A 22,502-nucleotide genomic window follows, 5' to 3' on the forward strand; every position below is an offset into this window, starting at 1 on the left:
TGTGATTTTGGTCTTTGATTATCACTGTACTGTTTGAGTAACCACCTGTCAATCATCATGTGACCAGTTGTAGGGGTGAACTTCTTCTGTTGATGCCAACTACCCAGATCGTTGTGTATTTACATATATATATATATATATATATATATATATATATATATATATATATATATATATATATATATATATATATATATATATATATATTTTTTTTTTTTTTTTTTTAAAAAAACATTAATTCCAGTACATTTTTCCTACGAAAGAGCTTCCTGGCTTCTGTAGAACAGCTAATCTTAATCTTATTATGTCAGCAAGAAAGTAGCAAAACTGACATTTATATGCATATGATGCATTGCAGTACTAATTAAGTACTAAATTAAATGTTGTGGCTGGTTGAGGTGGGCGCTAATTTTACCAACTTCATATACTGATGGGTAGTTAAATTTATATCAATGTATTTAAGCTGAGTGAAGTAAAAAAGAAAAAAAGTTTAGTGTTTTCCACTGAAATGTAGTGCTGCAGATGATTATAAAGTTGCATAAATAGTACCCCAAATTGTTTTTAAAGACCCCACACACTATGGTATGCCCACATGGGTGTTTTACACTTATTTTGCCTGATTAAATAAATTATAATGTTTCTTGGTACATTCAGTTTGGTGACCTCATGTAATTCCCATCATGGCACTGCCCAGAGGAGAGATCTATAGTTAGGCAGAATAACTTAAATCACCTGTGTGGTGCATGGCCTTTAGGTATTGAATTTGAGTAAATGTACAAAAGGTATTTACTTTCCACCACCAAGTGCACACAAGAAATTCTTAAGCTGAACTTCATGATGTCACCAGATATTTTCTGCCAGATATTCCGAAATTTCACATCTGCTTTCCTCAGTACAACTTTTCCCACATCCGACTTGTCTTGGCTTTTTTGGCTTTTTGCAAGAGATGCTTGCTGCAGTCAAATTCTTGGTCTTTCTGGATGTTAACCAAGCGGCAATCAAGATGCAGGTCCTCTGATGCCTGATGTCTCCAATAAAACTCCAACCTTCTCACCAAGATTAGGAGTCGCAATAGCTAATGTCACTTTCTATGGATTTACTTTATTTAATATTTATTTAAAGCAGGTAAGTCTCATTGAAGTCAGAAACCTCTTTTGCATGGGAGACATGTCCAAGACAGCAGCATAAAAGTTAAAGACAAAACGATACTGAAACAGATAACAAAAAGGCCAAAAAAGAGCTAAGAACTTCAAAGTGCCTCTTTAACAGCGTTGTGTCACTTTTTTTTAAAACAAAAATATTTTTAAGATTTGTTTTTCTTCACAATTGAAAGCTTTAGCTCCAGATTTACAAGTCTGAAGATCCTTAAGTAGAACATGAACACAGTTTACTGTCTGTGGTCTTTGTCTGGAGCATGACTCCATTACATTTTTCAAAACAAAACAAGCTCATCCTTGATGCTCATCCTTGATGAAGTGGTACACTTGAATAAACTACATGTTAGAGGAAATCACAGCTAAACATCAGATGCTGCAAGTTCAGTTCTTTTATCCAGCTGTAACCCCCGAATACTCCGGCCAACCAGGATGAAGAGGAGGCCAGCCAGCAGGCAGAAGAAGACAGCGACCGGAGCCAGGAGGAATGAAGGACCGTGCTGGATGCTGAGGTGGAAGAAGGGGCAACTGGAGACTCTCTGATGACGGGCAAACTGATCCAGGGTGTCCAGGACCTGGACCCACATCAGATACATCACCACCACTGCCAGCAGGCACAGACCTGACAGGCACAGTAACTGTTATTGCAAATTGTTACATAATTCCAATGCAAAATGTTTGCACAACTTGGTTTAGAATCACATGTTTCTAAAAAAAAAAAGTTACATTTTATGCAATGAATAAAACTGAACATTTTAATCATAACATAAATTATGAGACAACATTTTCTTGTCTTATATTTTGCACATATCAGACTTTTTTTCCTTTTACTTGCCACTGAATGATAATGCTTAGCATCTTGGAATATTTATACTATATGTAGTGTACTGTATGTATAGTGTTAATTTGTGAGATATTGCATAAGGTGGTTAATGGTCCAAACCACTCAAAAGTTGATGTAGTCCTTTAAAATAGTTAGTTCAACCTATAGTTCATTTAAAGGACCAGTGTGTAACATTTAGGAGGAGCTATTGGCAGAAATGGAATATAATATTTATATTTAATTTGTGTATAATCACCTGAAAATAAGAATTGTTGTTTTTTCATTATCTTAGAATAAGCCGTTTATATCTACGGAGGGAGCGGGTCCTCTTCCATGGAGGCTGCCATTTTGCACAGCCATGTTTCTACAGAAGCCCAGAATGGACAAATCAAACACTGGCTTTACATAGGGCCTTTCGCATTTTTTGCGAGTTTCGTGGCCACCGTAGTTTCTTCTATATGCTTGGAAGGGGAGGGTGATGCGAGCGGTATTCAAATGGTTGCAAAACGCAATTTCACCGCTAGATGCCCCTAAACCCTCCACACTGGATCTTTAAAATCCCAGTTGCTGCCTTCTATACAAGAACAAACAGACTTTCATTGTATCTTAAATGATGGGTAATATTTGCTCTTCTGCATTAATACCCTGTATTAAAATGTTGGATGCATGTGCATAGTGCACCTTTACCTAGCTGTATTTGTGTGTGTGTGTGTCTGTACCAGCAATGAGGTCAAAATTAACTTGTTTTTAGCAATAAACATAATAAATGTTTGTTTCACACCACAGACAACTGCATTTAATTTGACCATAGCATCTGAATAAATTCAAGCTTATAAACATCCACTTAATTAACACAAGACATTTTCTACTTCAGATACAAAATGATTATCATTTATCACCATTGGGAGCATATTTAACTTATTTCCGAACAAGTAATTTTGCTGGGGGGGGGGCAGCATTTACCCACTGTTTAGTCCTTTAATTCAATCTGTCACTTTACTGTTTGTCTTGCTTCATCATTGTAATTGTATTGCTCCTTTGTCCTTACTCTGCAGGAGACGGACTGGAGTCACTTACACAGCAGATAATGTTTTCTTTGATCTTAAAACTGGCTTTTTATTCATTTCCAGCACAAAACTTCTAATGTGCTTTTTAGTGGCTGTACGTCAACCTTCACATACACTACAAGTGTATTATCGTCATTGCATATGATGTAAATGGAAGATTGTATCTTATCAAAATCTTATCTAATCTTGTCAAATTATTGTCACATTATTGCACGAGCAGCCTTTAAAACTCACACCTGGAGCTTGAACTAATCTTTTTGGGCTTATTTTGCAATCTCCCTTCCATACAGAATAATTTGGGGCAAATGTTGTCTCAGCAATCACATTCTAATGGTTTGGAAGCCATGACAGATGTGCCTGGATCTGTTAAGACTGAAGATATTGATTATGGGTGATGGGTTGGCAATGTTTTGAGGTCAGATTCGAGACTTTCCAAAAGATTACTGTCAACTGTGTTGTTGAAATCTTTCAACATCTGTAGAATATAAACTCTGGAAAATCTTCCCACCCTTCCCCAAACTCCAATACAAAAAAAGTGAAAGGAAAGCTCAGGGGTAAGAGGAGAAGGTTCAGCCAAAAGCTTCAACAAGGAGACTAGAAGTAAAACTTTTGAACCTGATATAAACAAAATGGGAGCAAAAACACACACTGAACCACACACACACAGACACACACACACACATTTACTTGGGGACTTAACATACACTTACATACATTTCCCGGAGACTTAACCCTAACCATAACCACTACTTGCCTAGTCATTAGCACATCAAACCCTGGATTCACTATAGACGATAAACTCAGTTTTGATCAACATATCACTTCTATCCATCAACGAACCCAGCAAAGACTCCTTGTTATCTGTAAACTCAGAGCACTGTCTGTTGCCCCCCACCCTCCCTCTGCCTTTTCCCACTGAGGAAGCAAAACACTTTGCGAAACGTCAGGGATATTTGCCGGCTGAACTGGGATACAACCTGCTTTCCTCGAGAGGCAAATTTAGTAAATATGGGACCTTTGCTCCCGCCATTTTTTATTTATTTTTAAACTAATAAAATAAGGATTTTTAAAGTCACTGGAGGCTTTCAGTCAGGGAGGCTACCAGGCTAATTAGCCGCCAAGCTAACAAGTTAGCGGACTAGCGAGACAAATTAGTGACAGCATGAGACACTCATCAGAGATGTGGGGGGGCGGAAGAAGACCAGTTCCCCAAACTGTGTAAGCCACTGCCCCAAAAAGAGGGTCTCTATGTCTAGGCCCTAGAGCCACCATGTTAGATCAATAACATGGTTGGGGGAAAAATCAAAAACCACATGGATGCTGGTGGCAAGGGCATTAGCCGTTCTATAGACACCCCTGCTCAGTAACACGGGTCAGCGGGACCAAAGATATTCGAACACCCTGTCTCTGAGACAGGGAACTGTAGGGAGCAAGATGCAAAAAAAGCACACTGAAGCCCACCCACCTGCAATGTCACCCATTTTTTAGGGGAAAATACACATGAACAAGGGCGGGGCCTAGTCCTGCTCCTCTACCCTCCTCTCCCACCTCCTTTTCCTCTCCCTCTCTCTTGTCCTCCTGGCGATCCGGTTGGAGGTTTGGATAATGATGGATCTCCCAAAATAAAGTCCTGACTCTAGGAGACTCTATTCTAGCAAATTGACCCCAATCATGGGGATCCCTCTCCTTCTGGAGAGAACCATTATATTATATCATATTGTGTGTTTTGTGTGTCTTCTTTTACTCATTATTATTATTATTATTATTATTATTATTATTATTATTATCACGTGTGTTGCTTTTGCTGCACTTAGTAGGCTCAGGCCTGCATGCATGGCACTTATTTTTGCTTGAATGGAGGGCTCCAAGTAAGAGTCAGGCCAGGAATCTGGCTCAAACCAGGGCAGTAAAAGGCTTTCTATTCCCTCGGGTCTCTAGGACCCAGCATGTTTAATTCTCTTCACGTATTTTTGCTTTTGTGTGTAATAATATGTATAATATAATAAGCATGATATCTCACAATGATATATATACACAATGAGGTGAACTAGAGTGTTATGTATACATGTGTGTGATTTGGGGCACCTGCAGGTACCGGGAGGGATGGAGGGAAATGGGCCTGCTCTTGCCTGTTGCCCATGCAAACTAGCCGATCCAGGAATCTAAGATTTAACTTTCCTAACCTTAACCACTGACCCAAAAATCTGCTTTTTCCCAACTGGGGACACGACTTTTGTCCCCTATTGGACAAGTCATCCCCACTTAACTAGTCTTTAGTCTGAAATGTGTCACCAAATTAGCCTAAGTCAGACCACACACACAAACAAACAACTAAGACAGAGTGAGACTGATGGTGTCTCCTCCTTACACACACACACAGAGAACCACCAACCATGTGCTCAGTCAAAAGGACTTTGCCCAGCTGTAGGAAATGTTACCTAACGAGCAGGCACCAGCCACCAGCAATCAAGCACAGAGTATATTTTCTTATTTTTATTAGAGTTTAAGCCAATTTATGCCATTTTTTAAAATCGGATTCTCATTTAATTCAATATATTTAACTGCATTTTCCCACAAAATTAAAAGTCATATTTAGTCTTTACATACTTTAGATTTACATTGCTCCTCTCTGTGAAAAAAAAAAGATATATTGTTTTTATATTTTAAGCAAAACATTGTTCAATGCAACATAACTTTATTTTAAATTCTTGCGACGATCCCACAATTCCAAAAATTCCAGGTATGTTGACGTGAATTTTGGGGAAGCGTGTATTAAATAATGCACATAACATCTGAACCGTGCAGCCATAAAAGAGTCTTGAGTTTGAATATTTCATGCAGCTTGATAATGTGGCTTCAGTGAAGAGTTGCAACAAGCTGACACAAAATAGTGTCAGTGTGGAATAAGATGAAAGCTACTTAACAGGAAATTTAAGTGGAAAACTGGAGGTTAAGTTATTAAAGGAGTGAGGAGCCACTTTGAATCATATTCATTTGAGTAAACACATATTTGGGGTTAAGAAAGTAATCTGAAAACTCTTGTCTGAAATCTGCTGCAGAGACCCCTCAGGCAAGTGTTTCATAGTTGGACTCCTCATTTCCATTATTACTACATGGCATGCATTATTGTTATGTTTCTCAGCCATGGCACATGTGACCACAAATGCTGGCAACACTTCAGGTCGTATTTCTTCTTCTAACCTATTGATTTTTTCAATCCAAGACACATTAAGAGTAAGTCGATGTGGTGAATTGGCCGAGATTCTCCACTTCTTGCATTACTGCACTTTATTTGTCTCCAGATGAAATGTTCCATGAATCAAGTCACTTCTGATCTCAAAATCAGACGAAACATTTTGTGAACTCGCTGACCTCTATGTAAAGGGGATTCTGTGTTTCCAAATTAATGTCATCAGCAAGGACAGCAGCCTTTGTAGACCTTTATGAGAAATTCATGGACGCAGCGCTTCAAGGTGCATTTATTTGTCATTCTACAACACAGGGCTGCACACTGAATTTAAAGTTGAAATTAAAGTTTTCAACCCAACTATTGTGGGTCTCTGCCTGCTCATAAACCCTAAGATTTCATTGCCATCAGTAACCATCTCAAATTTACCTTAAGAGCCAATGGGGCTTTTGTTAGAAAAACGTAACAAGTTTCAGGTGCCATTCGTGAGACTTGCCCACTTAAACAAGTACATAAGTAATATACTATACCTCTTTCCCATTAAACAATGGCACTAAATGGCTCTAGCACATGTAATTTGTAAATGAAACAAAAATAACTGATATAAATACTGAAACCTATTCAGCTCAGCTGTAAGCAATGACACCTAACGAGTGGCTTCTGCCCAACAGCAAACCAAACTTCTGTCAAATTAACTTCAGGCTATTTCTTAAAACTATCTCTGTAATATGTTTTTTGAGTTTGATGTGTGGGAGATTTAGGAGGAAAAACATAGAAACAAATGTAAACACACACATGCTTTTCAACAAAAACAATTGTTGCGTTAAGATTTGTCTATGTCAAACTACTTCATTAGTATTAGGATCTGATTTAATTTCAAAACTTTCAGGACGATAATATAAGTGAGAGCTGTTCGTGGTGAGGCCACATAATTACTTTTTAAAACTTTTTTTTAGCTGTCCTTACCGCCACAAAGCTGAAGGGCCCCACCCACTTTATAGAGTTTGTGATTGGCCAGAGGGCCGGCACAGATGACAACAAATCCACCAATGGCGACGGCCGTCAAGGCTGTGACGAGGAAGATGCTCCAGAAGGTTCTAAAAACTGAGAGAAAATGAGGCCTCATGAAACATCATAATGTACTGTCATGTAAAAAATGTATTATTTATAGGAGAAAATAACACCAACCAATGGCAGAGTGATGTTCATACGGTTCTGTGGGTAAACCGTGTGGCTCCACCCATGATCGCATTGGCTCATTAACAGGAAATGGGAAGAGGAAAGCAGCCTGGCAGACCTTTGATGGTGGCTGATTTGCTGAAGGGAAGGAGGCAGTTATGATGCTGTTGTTTGCCAAATTTGGAGGCATAATTGCATCGTATGAGTCTAACACAACTGCAAAGAGAAGGTTCTTACTGATCCAAAGGTCCCATATAGAGTATTCATTTGAAAGAGCCATGAAAGAGCACCGCCAAAACAGACCCTCATGGAAGATCCTCACACCGTCTATAGCCTGATGAATCAGAAAACCAACTGTGATCAAAATGTTGCCCTCTTTGACAGGGTCTATACATTTTTTTGTGATAAATTTGAAGAATACGTCACTGTAGTACTCTCTGGAGTCACTAAATAGTTTGTATTTGGTTTCAAAAATGCGTGGAATGACAACAACACGGAACTACATCTTTTGGTTTTGGCTGTGAACATAATAAAATGAAAGTAGCATTTAAATGTCCCAGCACATACAAGCCAGACTCAACAGGTTTCAGAGTGTCCACAGCCTGCTGCAGAACTACAACAGCAGATTGCAGATAGAATGTGTGACCATCAGCTTTCTGTAAATAGACAGTGTTTGATTGATGGTGTAAAGTGAAGACAGTGAACTGCAGTCAGCAGGAAATTCCTCACTGGCCATGTGCATGAATGAAATAAGCGTCTATAGTGGACAACTGGAGAATTTACTTAACTTTCCTGCATTCACAGGTTTTAAGGAGTATTCGAATAACTGGACAACTAAAGAAGGGCTAAAGGAGTTGGGTGTTATGTTTGTATTGTGTAATAAAATGACAGTATTAAGCATTTCTGCATGAAGGAGAATCTTTAGACATCTGATTTTCTTTTTCTTTTATTAAATAAATAAATAATAAAATAATAATAGTAATAATAGAATAAAGTCACATTTTTTCGAGAAAAGTCATAATATATTACGAGATTTTACTCGGTTGCAGTAAACAGGTGAGAGCAGTCTGTCAGTGATGTGGATGATCATATGTTTCAGAGCTTTGTACCGGTTATGAAAAGTGAAAGTCTTTTACAAGTACAGTAACTCTGTGCTACATGGACTATTAGGAAAAATTGCAAGTAGAAGATTTTACTTCAGTAAAAGTACAAAAGCCTTAACATCAAAATACAAGTACCAAAAGTAAAAGTACTCATTATGCAGAATAATATATATCATAATATTGGATTATAATTAATGATGCATTCACTTTAATGTTGCAGCTGGTAAAGGTGGCTCTGATTTTAACCTCTTTATATACTGCTGGGTAGCTTGTGAATATTCCCCTGGGGATCAAAAAAGTCTTATTTTATCTTAACCTGTAATAATACATCATAATATAGGTATTTATTGATTGTATTTTGTATTATTAATCTGAGTCTGTAAAGTAACTAGTAACTAAAGTTATCAATAAATATTGTGGACTAAAAAGTATATTATTTGCCTCTGAAATGTAGTGGAGTAGAAGTATGGAGTAACAGAAAATGTAAATACTCAAATACAAGTGCCTCAGAAGTGTACTTAAGTAACTGCACATTCCATCACTGGACATACAGCACGTTCCTCTCAAAGCAACTCTGGAAAAACTCTGAAAAAAAAATATTTTTTATTTTTTTTCCTAAAAATATTACCACAAAAAAGTATTCTCGAAATATTACTTTTACTCATAATATGACTTAATTCTTGAAATGTGTTTGCTTTACAGTGGCCCTAATCCTGTATTATTTTATTATAGAATTGCATTGTACTGTATTCCTATATTAATATAGTTTTGTCAATTTTTATCTCGTTTTACTTCAATATTACTCTATTATCGATATTATTTTCCTAATTGTTCTGATGCATTTCTTTGAATTTCCTCTGTGCTTGAAATGATCTTGACAAATAAGCTTGTCTTGGCTGAAGTGATCACTTTAAATACCTCAGTGCTGCTCTTCCCCTCTCTCAGGCCCCTTCCTCCACAGCTGTCCTCTGGCCGGCTGCAGGACTCAGCAGCCAGCAGCCAGTACTCCGTCCCACAGGAGAGCAGTGTGAACAGAAATCCTATTGCTCCGAAGAACAAAGCCAAGAAGAGGAGCACCTTCAGCCTCTCAGCAGGAGACATGTCTCAGTCGGTTTGTCTTTCTATCCACGCTTTTTTGTTTTATATAGCTGCAATTCTGCACGCTTTTCTTCAGCCATTTTTCATTCTTTGCTTTCGACAGACTTTCATGTTCAAATATTAAAATTCTCATTTACTAATTTGCTGAGTTGTATATCCATGTGACCGTTACTCTTGTGCTGCAAGAAATAAGTGATGACTATGACAAACACAAGCCTCTCCCTTGCCTTACTGACCAATCAGGTGCATGAAGTGGTTCAATGAAAATAAACTCTTGCATCATGTGTTTGTCAGTTTGAAGGGATACAGTTACAGGGATTTTTTCACTCACACAAAAATAGCGGTGTTGTGTTGAGAATAGAAGTCAGATAGATAAGATAATCATGTAAATCTTGAAAGCACAACTTGAAAAACAGAAATCACAACTGTAGAAATATCTCCTTGGCATTTATTGGAATGCCAGCATTGAAATCCAGATTTGGTACAGTACAAGGCTATCCAGTATAACTGAGATCTAGGCAACAGTGATGGTCCAACAACAGTCATTCAAACTGCATGTTCATATATTAATATGACTTTTTTTTTCAAGACAAGTTGTTCAAGAGATGATTAATACAAATAAAAAGGTGAAAGGAAAGCGGTGACGATTAGTCACGAAGTTGCAGCAGAATAGAAGACAGTACTTGTGTCTCAGTGAAACCTGGGGGAAATTATTTGAACAGATTAATATTTGAGGATTTTTGTTTTTTTGTGCCTGACTTTTAATTTTAATAATCTAAATTCAAATTCATATTTCTTCCAGGTACTGAGGGACATTTCAAAAAGAGAGACACAAAAGAGAAAAAAGAAAATAAGGAATGGTCAGTATGTCTGGTGATTGTTTTGTATGTTTGCACCTATTTGATGACTTAATGATCAAAAAGGTGTTTTATTCAATTACGTTTGTGGAAAATGTCCTGCTTCATGAAGCAAACATCATTTTTTAAGAGTATATAACATATCGCAAGAACCCAACCCATATACACAGAGAGGTGCATTTATACAGGACTCATGTTGATTAATTACATATTACAACCCTGTGAGGATATTATAAGTACATATACGAGGCACGCAGAAATGAAAGATGTATCACCTATTATTAACCTACTTGCAGTAAACATTTTATTTGAGGATCCTTTGGGCTGAGTCACCTCTTTCCTCTAATTTGTGAGGATATTGCCACTCTTTTGGCAGTTTGTCTGGTCCACTGTCGCTCTCTATCCGAATGAACAGGTCTGTGGGAGCATCCGTGCAAAGGCTCATGGGACTTCTACAGCATGTGAGGTCTTGTGACGCTTCCTCCGTTTTCCTCGGCCTCAGCTGAATGCTCTCCCGCGACGCCTAAGACATGACTCCGAATACGGGGTTGTGGCGGCAGATGCTCGGCCCGATCTCCTCGTAGTCTTTCTTGGTGTGGCACACTTGGTAAAACTCAGGCTGCCAAAACAGAAATGATCCTGGTTAGTGTCATGCCCGTTTACATTTCATAGTTAAAAACAATATGCGAGTGAGTACTGTGTCAGCAAAAAACTTTACCAAAGTCTGGGACTCATGGAAAAACTTTCTGATTGTTTTTGTTCAAGTGAAAACTCTTGTCAAAAGAACATTCAGTTTCAATTATTTGTTGATGTCAAAAATATGCCCAAAAAGCTGCGGGAGGGATGGTTACGTGTTGTTAGAGAAGCTGAAAACACTGTCGTAATACTCACAGTAGACGCCAGCATTGATCCTCCGAACCAGACAGCATACCTCTGCATGTGATGAGTGATGACTTGCACATCGATGGGCTTGGGCTACAACAAAAGTGGAAAACTGAATCAATATTAAAACAAAAACACAAAACCACTTCCTGTAAATGTTTATGAAGATAAAATAGAAAACTTTTGGAGTATTCAAGGCCTTTTTTTGGCCTTATCTACTTTTGTACAAACTGAACATGCAGGGTTTATGAACATTTTCAATTCACAAACTCTACTGAACAAAATGTTTCAGTCATATATTACAATATGTGAAATGGCAATGAGGCCTACAACTACATAAAATACTAATCTTGTGTATAAGAGGCTTGAATAAGTACTTTTGCATACTTGTTGGATTAATCTTTGTCCTCTTTCCATTTCCTCACCTTCAACTTGCCGCCACTCAGCTCTTCGCTCATTTTCAGTCGTGCGTCCACAGTCCTCTTGAGGTCCCTCTGCATGCGTCTGCCAAAGTCCCTGAACATGGTGGAGCCTCCGGAGAGCACAATGTTCTGCAGCACAAGGAGGAGATGGACGCTGTCAAAAACAGGCACACACACTAACAGTTACAGAAACTGTAGCAGCTGTGGAGGCATGCGTTTCTGTACCTTGTACAGTGGGCGTCTGACGTCAATGGGGCAGTTCTGGATGACTTCGTCCACCACCTCTGAGATCGGCTGGGTGAAGTCTGGGTTGGCAAACTGGACGAGACATAGAAATAGAAAAAAACCTTTTCAAAAATCTGATATATGAGTGAAAATATTGTTAATAACAAAAATTGCAGCATGATATGAGTACAATGCACTTAATTTCCCCATTTATACACTGCAACTAAACTATCACGATGAATATATGTTTTCCATTTCACCAGTCTAAACATTTTAAGGAAAACAAAAACTTTAAAATTGCTCAGTTTAAGAGAACATTGATTTTCAAGGCAAGGAATTCTGCTTAGTAAAAATCACATTTTGTTTAGGGGGTAATATCAAAAGCACGTTTTCACTCTGGAAGTACTCAATATTACAATTTACTAAACAACAGGCTTTTGTGATTTGAGATTTCTACAGGGCAGAGAAACTGTTAATAACTGAAAACTGCTGCTGTCCACAGCCACATTGTTTCTTCATTTATTGAAGCAGGAAGCTGAAATTTTATGCTACATCATCTATTATCAACAGCAGCAGCAGCGTGAACACAGCATATCTATTTATTATACCTCAGGGTGGAAGAAGATCTCAGGCCCCAGGAAGCGCTCGTAGCCAACATCAATGGTGAACTCCTTCTTTGAGATGGCGTTGATGCCCGTGTACTGTTTGATCCACTTGGAGCCATCTGTATCGTACTTGTTAAACTCCTTAACAAGGTCGGGGCAGACGTAGCTATACCGCTCCTAAAAAACAATATAGTACAACTTTTAGAGGATACTATCAGCAATGTTGTGGAAATGCAACAAGACTTACCACTAGTATTTATGAAGCACTGTTGACAACAATGTAAATGGAAACTAAAACCAATGTAATATTTGGTTAAATATGTTTTGACTCTTAAATGCAAAATGTTTGCTGGAGGTGAACATCTTCCTGTTTAAAACTTGAAGTGAGTGATATGCTTATGTAGCTGCACTGACCTCTAGTGGCCAGGCTGAGCAATGCATGATAGGGACAGCACAGCACTAACACAACCAGTATCATCTGTTGAGGGTATCACTTCCTTTTATGGGACCTTCTTTTTGCAGGTTTCAATATAGAAACGTATGTAGTATGACCAAAAATATGAGAACATAACGTCCTTAAACTGACTACAATACAAACTCTGTTTAATATTTGATCCTGTGTGGACTGGACAGCTTTACACAGCAGAAATACATGCCTAACATCAACAGTATCACATACAAAGCTGCACCAGGTTAGGGTTTAGTGTGAAATTCACAAACTTCTTGTTTGGTACAGTAGCTACATTTTGGGTGGCGTAGTATAAGAGTTTAAAACAAACAGTGAGCCACACTTGGCAAAATAACATGTTCCTCCAGTCACTTTACTATAAACCATCAAATACTGTCAGAGTTGGTAAATATTAGCATTAGCTTTTAATGTTTCAAAAAATTTCTAAGTGCAGTAAAACGCAGAATAGAACACTGACCTTGACAGCTTTAGCCGTCTCCAGGGACTGTTCGGGAGGTATCCCCACCTCTCGTTCCCTCAGCAGCTGTTGGGTAAAGTACGTGATGTCTCGACCAGCGATGGGGATGTGCTTAATGCAGCTACCGATGACGTAGCCTTCAGCCTGGAATACAAACGTGCACAAGTTCAGGGTTGAGAACGAGGAACAGAGCAAAAAGATAATCCCGAAAAAGTGACATCTACCACTGGGATGACGTGTGTGACTCCGTCTCCGCTGTCGATCACAGTCCCTGTCAGCGTCCGTTCTCCCACCTGTCTGGATGTCCAGGAGGCAGCCAGCGCCAGGACAGCCTAATAAAGAAAATCCAATTTTTTATTACAAAAATATGCAGCAATAACATTCTCCTAAAGAGCAAGGTGAGATCATCAGGGTCAAACAAGCTGTAAAGTTGTCTTGTACTGGCTCAAAACTGTATAAAGGCCTTAGCTAACAGTGTGGCAACAATTATACAGTATTCATGCTCTAGATTTTAGAAATACTGAATGACAGCATTGTGTAGTGTTTAAATTGAGAGATTTAAAAACAGACTGTGAAACTTAAAAAAGGAGAAGTAAAAATTGGCATTTCCTCATGGAACCTCTGAATCACATTACATTCTACAAGAGAAGCTTTGCAAACACAGAAACAACAACCAGCAATGAAAAGACTGCCCATCCCTCCTTTGCCTAAAACGCTGTTTAATACAAAACACTTGTGTGAACATGTCCCGGCTCCACACGGACGCAACCGGCCTCCTTCTGCTCTGCTGCGGGTTTGTGCGGAGTGATACGAGCAGCAGAGAGAGACGCGGAAGGTTTTGCATTGTATATGTTCTGCCTACTGTAGCTTAATTTCAGGTGCTGGAATGTTTTGGAAACTTACCTGAACAGCAATGTAGAGACCTGGGACATTGAACGACTCAAACATGATCTCTGCTGTATACTCTCTGTTTTCCGGTGTGTTGAGGGGAGGCTCTGTCTGGAGAGAGAGAGAGAAGGAAAACTGATGTGAATACAGCAACGACTATAAGCCACTATTCTACTTCTTTTTTTCTAGAATACCACAGAATACACTTATTATTGACCTCCTTTCCTATTTTTTTTTTTTAATCTCTGGAAATTAGATGTATTTCTTGGCGGTACAATCAGTCAGGAACAATCTTCATTTCAAGTCATTAACTTAACTTGAATAGATCCAGGATTGATAGCTTCAACATAAAGGCCTTATCTGGCTTACATAATTTTTTCCTGAACACTTAATAGGCTTATAAGTACAGTATCTGGCTCAAGGTGAAGTGCCTGAAGTGTCAATATTGTAATAATGTGTAGTTGTCTCGGCTCACTGCTGTTCATCAATACAAATGATAAAGTTATATTGTTAATAAAACGGACCAGGTGAGGACCAAGAGGCTTCTAACTTGAAGCAAAAGACCAGACTTGTATGTGCAATACGTTGAGTCGTTGACACCTCTAGTCACATATAATAGAGTTTAATACATTACAATCTCTTAACTATACTGATACAATAGGGACTGGCTTACATAAGACACCTGTCTCAATGCCATTTTAATGTGCATTTGAGGTTGTAACTCTTAATAACGTATATAGCTCTGGTCTTACCAAAAGAAAGTAATGGTCTTCAGGTTCTGCCCGCAGATACTTGAAGATGATCTGCTCCATAAATCTCTCCATCAGGTCCCAGTCTTCCACTATCCCGTGACGGATGGGCCACTGGAAATGAAGAAGGAAAACAGTGCAAATGTCAATCTCTTCTTGAAGCCTAAATCAAACAAAAGAACATCCCATCTGACTCAGTTCAGCTTTCCTGTCTACCTTTGTTGCATATGATGGTTTGTCGATGGCTTCATCCCCGATGAAAAAGTCCAGGTCATCAACACCCTTCATCATCCTGCGCTGGGCCTGGTCTCCGACCTTGGCTGATTCTTTGATTGCGATACCTGGAGGTGATAAAAAAAATGTGACAATATTTCCTAGAAAACAGATACTCACTAGATGTTGACTCAGAAATGATGTAAATCATAAAAAGCAGGCTACAAATGTATGGGTTAGTAATTTCCTAAAACAGCTAGGCACTGTAATTTTTAGCAAATCTTTCTCAAACAGGAATAAATAGTGCATTGGTTGGGGACAATTGCATTAATATACAGTATATTGTGTCCAATTGAGTATTTACAGTCAGTCCCACAATACACAACTCAATTTTTTATAATCGCTTTCTAATAGTGTTATATAATGTAATAGTTTTATAATAGCTACTTTGCTAAGTAAATTTAGGAATAAATAGGGTTCACAATGTAAAAAATAACCTCTTAATATGATTAACAGGAATGGTAACATTTGAATAATTATATTACACATTTATAGATATTATAATATTTGAATTACACCTTTATAAACTCGACTTATGCTAGGTTCCAGTTAAAATAACCATCATTTCATTTTCTGGCTTTTTTTTTTATTTACTTACATGATGGTATGATGAACTGTGGTTCTGTATTTCCTGCATAACCAAGCTTTGTGTACCTAAAACAGGAACAAAATGAGAACAAAGGTTTAGCTACAGTTGCTTCCTTTTGGTTAAAGTGTTTTGCTATAACTATAGACAGGTACGTTAACTGAGTAACAGCCAAAATAATAGGGATAAGTTAATATGCTTTCTGCTATGAGGATTGTCCAGGAAGTAACATTAGCATCAGTAGCTAGCAGCAGCTAATTGCAATGATAAAGCAGTATAACAATAGAAGCATACAAAATAAACCTGTCGGGCACTTTGGCGTGCTAATTTGTAGCATTAACCCTGGTTTTACGGACAACATAAGAAAAAAAACAAGCAAACAAAGGTGGCTAAGTAACGTTAGCACCTTCCAGGCTAAACAGCTAGACGGGGCGTTAGCTGGAAGTTTGACAGCCGCTTCTGTGGGCAATGAAAGCCAGGCTAACGCTAAGTAGCATTCTATTTTTGTTACTTACCCTGTGCCACAGTCAACAACACAAGCCGGTAGCCGACCAGCCATGCTTGCTCTCCTTTCTATCTATCTACAGGCAAATATATCAGGCGCCCGATATGAACGGATATCTTAATGGTAACTTAACTGATTTATATCGTAGCACCCTGAATGAATATCAGTCACGGCCGATTCAGGAGCGCTTCCGGGTTTGGTGAAATTTCTTCTAGTGCAGAGTCAGCAGCGTCAAAGACACAATACTCCCCCCTAGTGGACGGAGAATGTTATTGCAATTGAGTATAAAGTTCAATTGTATTATTTTTTTATTTTTGTAGATTCAATGTTAAAAATAACATAAAGAAAATATGTAATTGTTGGATATCCATGCGGGCTCTGCACTTATGTGCATGATGCAGAAAACGTCAGAATAACAACTAACTAACAACATGATTAATATAGGATTCCATTTAAATTTGAATTTATGTAATTTGTATTCTATGTATTTTGTACACATATAAAATACTATATTTTTTTCTTTTTTGGTTTACAATGTCAAAAACAATGTTGCAAGCAGGTCTGTAATTACGTGTTTTGTCTTTTTACAGAGGTTTTCCATTGAACAAAAAATAGTAACCAACCTCATCTCACCATGCTGACGACACCAGATGATATCAGTGATTTAGGTGAAATCAAAGGCCACACAAAATGGTCCTCACCCTCCACAACTGCATGGAGGGCCACTGATAAAGACAATATATGAGCAGAAAGGAGCTTTAGGGCCTGATTCTGGCTTCAGAGCGCCTTACCACATTAGAGCCAATCCCAGAGCTTGAGAACATTGGCCCTTTGTCCTCAGGCAGACTCATCACTCACACAAAAGACTCTTCCCCACACTGACTCTCCTAGAAAAGCCCTTGGCTCTGCTGCTCCTGATAGAAACAGTCCTTGTCTCCTCACTGTTGAGCCACTTGATGGAAACTCTATCGAGAACAGTAGGTGAAACAATTTGTTTCAACATTGTCAGAGCTGGAGCAAAGATTATCGCCTGCTATCAAAGAAGGACTTTCCTTTTACATCACTGAGATGAATGGTACAAAACACAAATGATGCCTTTTAGTGGAACAGAGCAACAACATCATCTCATAATGACTGTAACACACTATATATTTTATTTTAGTCTTATAAGGCAATTATTCAGACCAACTGACGAGTCACAATAAGCACAAACTTTATTTATAAAGCTCTCATCCTTGTGAATTTACAAAGTGCTGCACCGGGAGGAATAAAAACAAGTAAACCATTAAACTGAGAGATAAAACAATATAAATCTTGTTTATATAAGATGGAATTGAAATTAAATTGATTAAAGAGAAATTTAGAGTGGCTCATTTAAAGTTCAAAACAATAATATAACAGGAAGACTATAAAATTGCATTTCATCTTATCTAATCCTGGTGTTCCAGACCTCTGAATCACCGCCCACAGCTCAGATTCTTTTGAAGATTTAAATAGGTCTGGTTTTGTGCTCATTAAAGTGAGACGTGTAACTTTTGCAATACAAAATTTCACACTATTCCTCTTCTATTTCTCTGCTACGGCTTCACTTGGTCTGGTATGACCAGCAGTTTAAGGTGGCAAATGCTAGTAAACTTTAGATAGATTTATCGTAGAAAAGGTTTCCGGATGGGAGCCGAAATGTCTTGATTCTAAAAACAGTGTCCAGATGACTTCGACTGAAACCTTTTCTACGATAGAACACTCCTGGACGAATGAGGGACTACACCGTCTTATTTAAATAGATTTCTGTGTAACTGACTTCGCTGGGTCAGTGTGCTGACTTTATGACTCCATTTGTGCTACTGTTACACTACATTTTACCATTATCCTGTAATTGTCACTTGTGGCTATAGTTATTCAGCATAAAGTTACATAGTTTCACTTTAACAGCTGTTTCCCCGGTTAGAAACAGTCGAGCCAATCAGAGCTTTGTAGGCAGGGTTAAGAATGGAGACATCAACTTCTTGTGCCAGAGCCAGAAAAGTAGGAAAAGAAAAATTACCACAAAAAAAATGGCGACCAACAGCTGTTCAAGTCGTTGTAAGCCAGTTCGTGTTCTACAGCACGGTAGCCTCTGACTTAGCACTTGACTATTGAAATAAGAAATAACCAAATCTTAGAAATGAAAAGTTCGATTCATACGCAATAAAACACACCCAATTGTTCAGTTCAATAAACTCAGGGTTTTGCTGCTACAGCCTTACTAAGTCTGGTATGACCAGTAGCTTTTGGTGGCTAATGTTAGCTATTTTTAGCTTTACAGTAGCAGATATTACTGAGTCAGTTTGCTGACTTTATGACTCTTTATGACATATAACACTATCCCTGTCATTTGTGAAATTACATACACTAACTTAACTGCTCCTAGCAACCACTCTCGCATCTGTGTTAACTGTAGATTCAATCGGCAGGACTGATATGTCACCCTCCACTGATCGGTTAGGGCGAAAGAAAACAAAATATTCCGAGTGATAAATTCTCTGTTTGATATCAGTCTTGGATTTTAATATTTCACCCAATAGAAGTATCATTGACACAAGACAGCGTCAAACTGTGTGAAAAAAAATGTTTTATGTACCTATGAGGGTGTTTCAAAGGTATTCAAGGCAAACCTGAACTCTTATCCTGATGGTCAGGTTTTGTATTTTAATTTCACCTCCTCACCTTTCTCTGTCATTATAATCAGCTGCCAGTTTCTGCAAGTGCTTTGCATTCCTGTGTGTCACTGTTTTGAATACTAGAGGGCACCAGTGCTCTCGTTTTTAAGACACAACAGTGACCACTTACTGAACATACAAAATGATTTGTCTCAAGCAGTGCAGCCCCACCACTACATCTATTAAAACATCCTTCCTGGAATGGAATAATCAGAGTAACAAGGGATTTTTACAACCATTCTTCAAGCCATTTCCCTTTTATTTCGCCGGTTCTTGCAGAGGTGCAATGTATTTAACACTAGTCTGATGCTTGTTAACTTTCCCACAGCTGCAGATTAATTTCCCCTTTGCACCACTGTAACTTTGGGGGGGTTAATTGTGTTTACCTTTCTTTATTGGCCCTACTTACTGGAATGAAGATTTGTGTTACGGCACTAAAGTGGATTGGAGTGAAAATAAAGTCTGGTGAAGTAGCTTGTATCAGGTTGACTGCTAAGTCATCAGATTTAGGATAATTGTTGAAGCTAGACACGCTTTCCTCGGGCTCGCCCTTATTCATATCCAATGGAATTTTTAATTCTGTAGAATTTCATTTTAATTAAGCCATTTAATCAATAGCAGAAATAGGCCTATTGATGCTTGGGTTAATACATTTGATTCATGAATAATAACTAATGGAAATAAAATAGATTAGATGCATTTAAGTGGACTAGCTCTGACTTACTACAGCTATATACAATGTACAGTATCTATATAGCTGAAATAAGACTCTGGAGATTTTTGATCTTGAGCTGTACCCTGCTAGTCCTGCAATGTGTACCTGAAACAATTCCCGCCCACACCAGAACAGATAATTTCCCCCTCATTTCCAATACTCTTAGCCTACACAGTAAACAACGTAGATGAGTTGAGGTCCCCCATCAACTGAAGTATTTCCACTGCCAGAGCCCTGAAATGACTGTGTCTGCGTGCACGTCATTAGAGCAAGGCAGAGGTGGGCCTTATTATTTTTAATAATCTCCTGTTTTTGCTGCTTCTTAATCCCGGGAGATCTGCAGTCGACACTTCCCCTCTCTGATCGTCAGTACTGACTCCTTCAACCTCCTCCTCCTCTGTGTCCAGGCTTAATGATGCTCTGCCATACAGGCGCGCCCTCACACTGCAGGAGGCTTTTGCTGCTAATAGATCCCAAGTTTAAGCTGCAATCGACACAACTGAGGTTTAACTCCATCATTTAACGACACGAAGAACAGCTGATATCACTGTGATGATTTGTCTCACAGGCTGACCATAGCTGCGTTTGAAACATATTACTCATCTCTATGCAATGATTGCACATTTTTACTGTGGACTGCAGGATTCATCCAGTGGGAGCTGCTCTATTGTGTCTCTAACAATGCAGCGGTGCATTGACATCAATGAAAATGGTTTCTTGGAAACACTATAATGGCACTTACAAGTTGATCATCATAGCCACAACTGGACTGGCAAGTTCTGTCTCACTCTTTAGAATAATTCCAGTTTCAATACTAATTTACCAGATAAGGAGCTGACATGCTGTGTGTTTTTGCTGGGATCTTAAATAGCTCAATATAATAATACATGGCTTAGGCCTCTGCACATTTAATTTAAATTACCTGATTTTTACTGGAATCTGGTGTTGCCACCACAAGACAAAAGCAGCCATTGTAAAATGGGTGTAATACAGAGTGGATTATGTCTAATCTGTATTCTCTGCTCATTATGACAAAACCTTAATCTTCTCTTATTTAAGGCCTTTATCAGTTTCACTGCAGGCTGGCGATGTCAGTGTGTTAGTTATTGAAAATGCACACAGGTATACTCAAGCATACACATGCACAGTAAGAAAATGTGGATTTATAATACTGAAAAACTTTCCATTCAATAATGCATAAATCATAGCACAAGAAAGCAAAATGTCTGAAAAACACTATAAATGCATGTGCATACCACAGAGGTCACACAGTGCACAAAATAATCAATAGATGAGTAATTGAGTGATAGCATATTGAAACGTAGCTAATTCAATAAAACAATGGTTCCACATGCCGTCCTTAGCCTGGCTGTGTGAAGGTTAAAGACACGGAGAGAGCATTTAGGCCCAAATAACCTCTCAGGGACCACCAGCAGTGGTGGATTTCACCTCCCAGAGTTCATGCATTATATCTGAGGTGAGGTGAATTCTACTGTTAAGCTGTAGGGTTGGGGAGGCTGCAGGTGGAGGTTGTTACAGTGAAAATGCTACAACTTATTCCTTTTGCAAAGTCAAATAATGTGTCTTATGATTAAAATACTGATTTAAATACGATTTAAATACTTTTATTATGAAGGAAAAGGTGCTAACATTGCAATATTCCAAGTTTTGTCATTCATTCAACAGGGGAGCCCCATTGTTGGGACTATTCTGAGACGTAGTTCCCTATCATTTTCTTAGAAAGGAACTATTATGCAACTGTAAATGTACAGGAAGCTTACTTGAGAGGACCTAATTTGGTTCTAATTACTGTCGAGGGAAAATGAAGACAGTTATTATTGGGATAATTCCAATTAATTAATTCCAATTAATTGATAGCTTAGCCTAGGAAATCTTTTGGTCAGCACACAGCAAGTCAGCAAAACATGTTGCAAAAATGTGATATTTGTCTACAGGAAAGCATACAAACCTATATGTACACTTATACACTTTGAACTGCTTTTGCATGAGACGGTGCTATGGGTGGAGCCTTGAAATAGTAGGCTATTTAACATTAGCCGCAGTGAAACGGATAATCAAAGAGCCCTTGGTAGTGACTGAAAACAAGCCATCCAGCCACTTGACAGGTCAGTTTTTCTGCAACATTTATCCATCCATCCATCCATTTTCACCGCTTGGTGTTAGGGGTCGCGGGTGAGAGCCTATCCCAGTGACTTCGGGCCTTAGGCAGGGCACACCCTGGACAGTGCTCGTCGCAGGGCGAACACAGACACAGACAAGGACAGACAACCATTCACTCACACATTCATTCAATACGGGCAATTTAGAGTTATCAATTAACCTACACATGCATGTCTTTGGACGGTGGGAGGAAGCCGGAGAACCCGGAGAGAACCCACGGTAACACGGGGAGGACATGCAGACTCCACCCAGAGAGATTGTGTGAATTGGGAGGCAGGAGCTGTAGCCGCTCTGCCACCGTGCACCCCTGCAACATTTATTTACACCACATATCAGCAGAATACAGTGTTACTCTTCACAGAAGACCAGTCAAAAAAC

General features: G+C 38.6%; 2 protein-coding genes across 2 annotated transcripts; both read right to left on the reverse strand.

The window, feature by feature from the left end:
* Positions 1-1,081: 1,081 nt before the first annotated feature.
* Positions 1,082-9,891, reverse strand: LOC122872419 (transmembrane protein 182-like). Its single transcript, XM_044188630.1, has 5 exons — positions 9,432-9,891; positions 7,648-7,744; positions 7,420-7,548; positions 7,198-7,335; positions 1,082-1,776 (listed from the first exon to the last, which is right to left on the reverse strand). The coding sequence occupies exons 1-5, from the start codon at positions 9,612-9,614 to the stop codon at positions 1,517-1,519; spliced, it is 807 nt and encodes a 268-aa protein (XP_044044565.1). The 5' UTR covers positions 9,615-9,891; the 3' UTR covers positions 1,082-1,516.
* A 146-nt stretch (positions 9,892-10,037) lies between these two features.
* Positions 10,038-16,734, reverse strand: LOC122872416 (actin-related protein 3). The gene is made up of 12 exons (XM_044188628.1): positions 16,540-16,734; positions 16,037-16,092; positions 15,382-15,506; positions 15,169-15,279; positions 14,432-14,527; positions 13,753-13,860; positions 13,529-13,672; positions 12,606-12,779; positions 11,998-12,090; positions 11,776-11,901; positions 11,360-11,443; positions 10,038-11,087 (listed from the first exon to the last, which is right to left on the reverse strand). Exons 1-12 carry the CDS (start codon positions 16,581-16,583, stop codon positions 10,992-10,994), a joined length of 1,257 nt encoding a protein of 418 aa, XP_044044563.1. The 5' UTR covers positions 16,584-16,734; the 3' UTR covers positions 10,038-10,991.
* Positions 16,735-22,502: the final 5,768 nt, after the last annotated feature.

Source organism: Siniperca chuatsi, linkage group LG24 (assembly GCF_020085105.1).
Source record: "Siniperca chuatsi isolate FFG_IHB_CAS linkage group LG24, ASM2008510v1, whole genome shotgun sequence".
Classification (NCBI taxonomy): Eukaryota; Metazoa; Chordata; class Actinopteri; order Centrarchiformes; family Sinipercidae; genus Siniperca; species Siniperca chuatsi.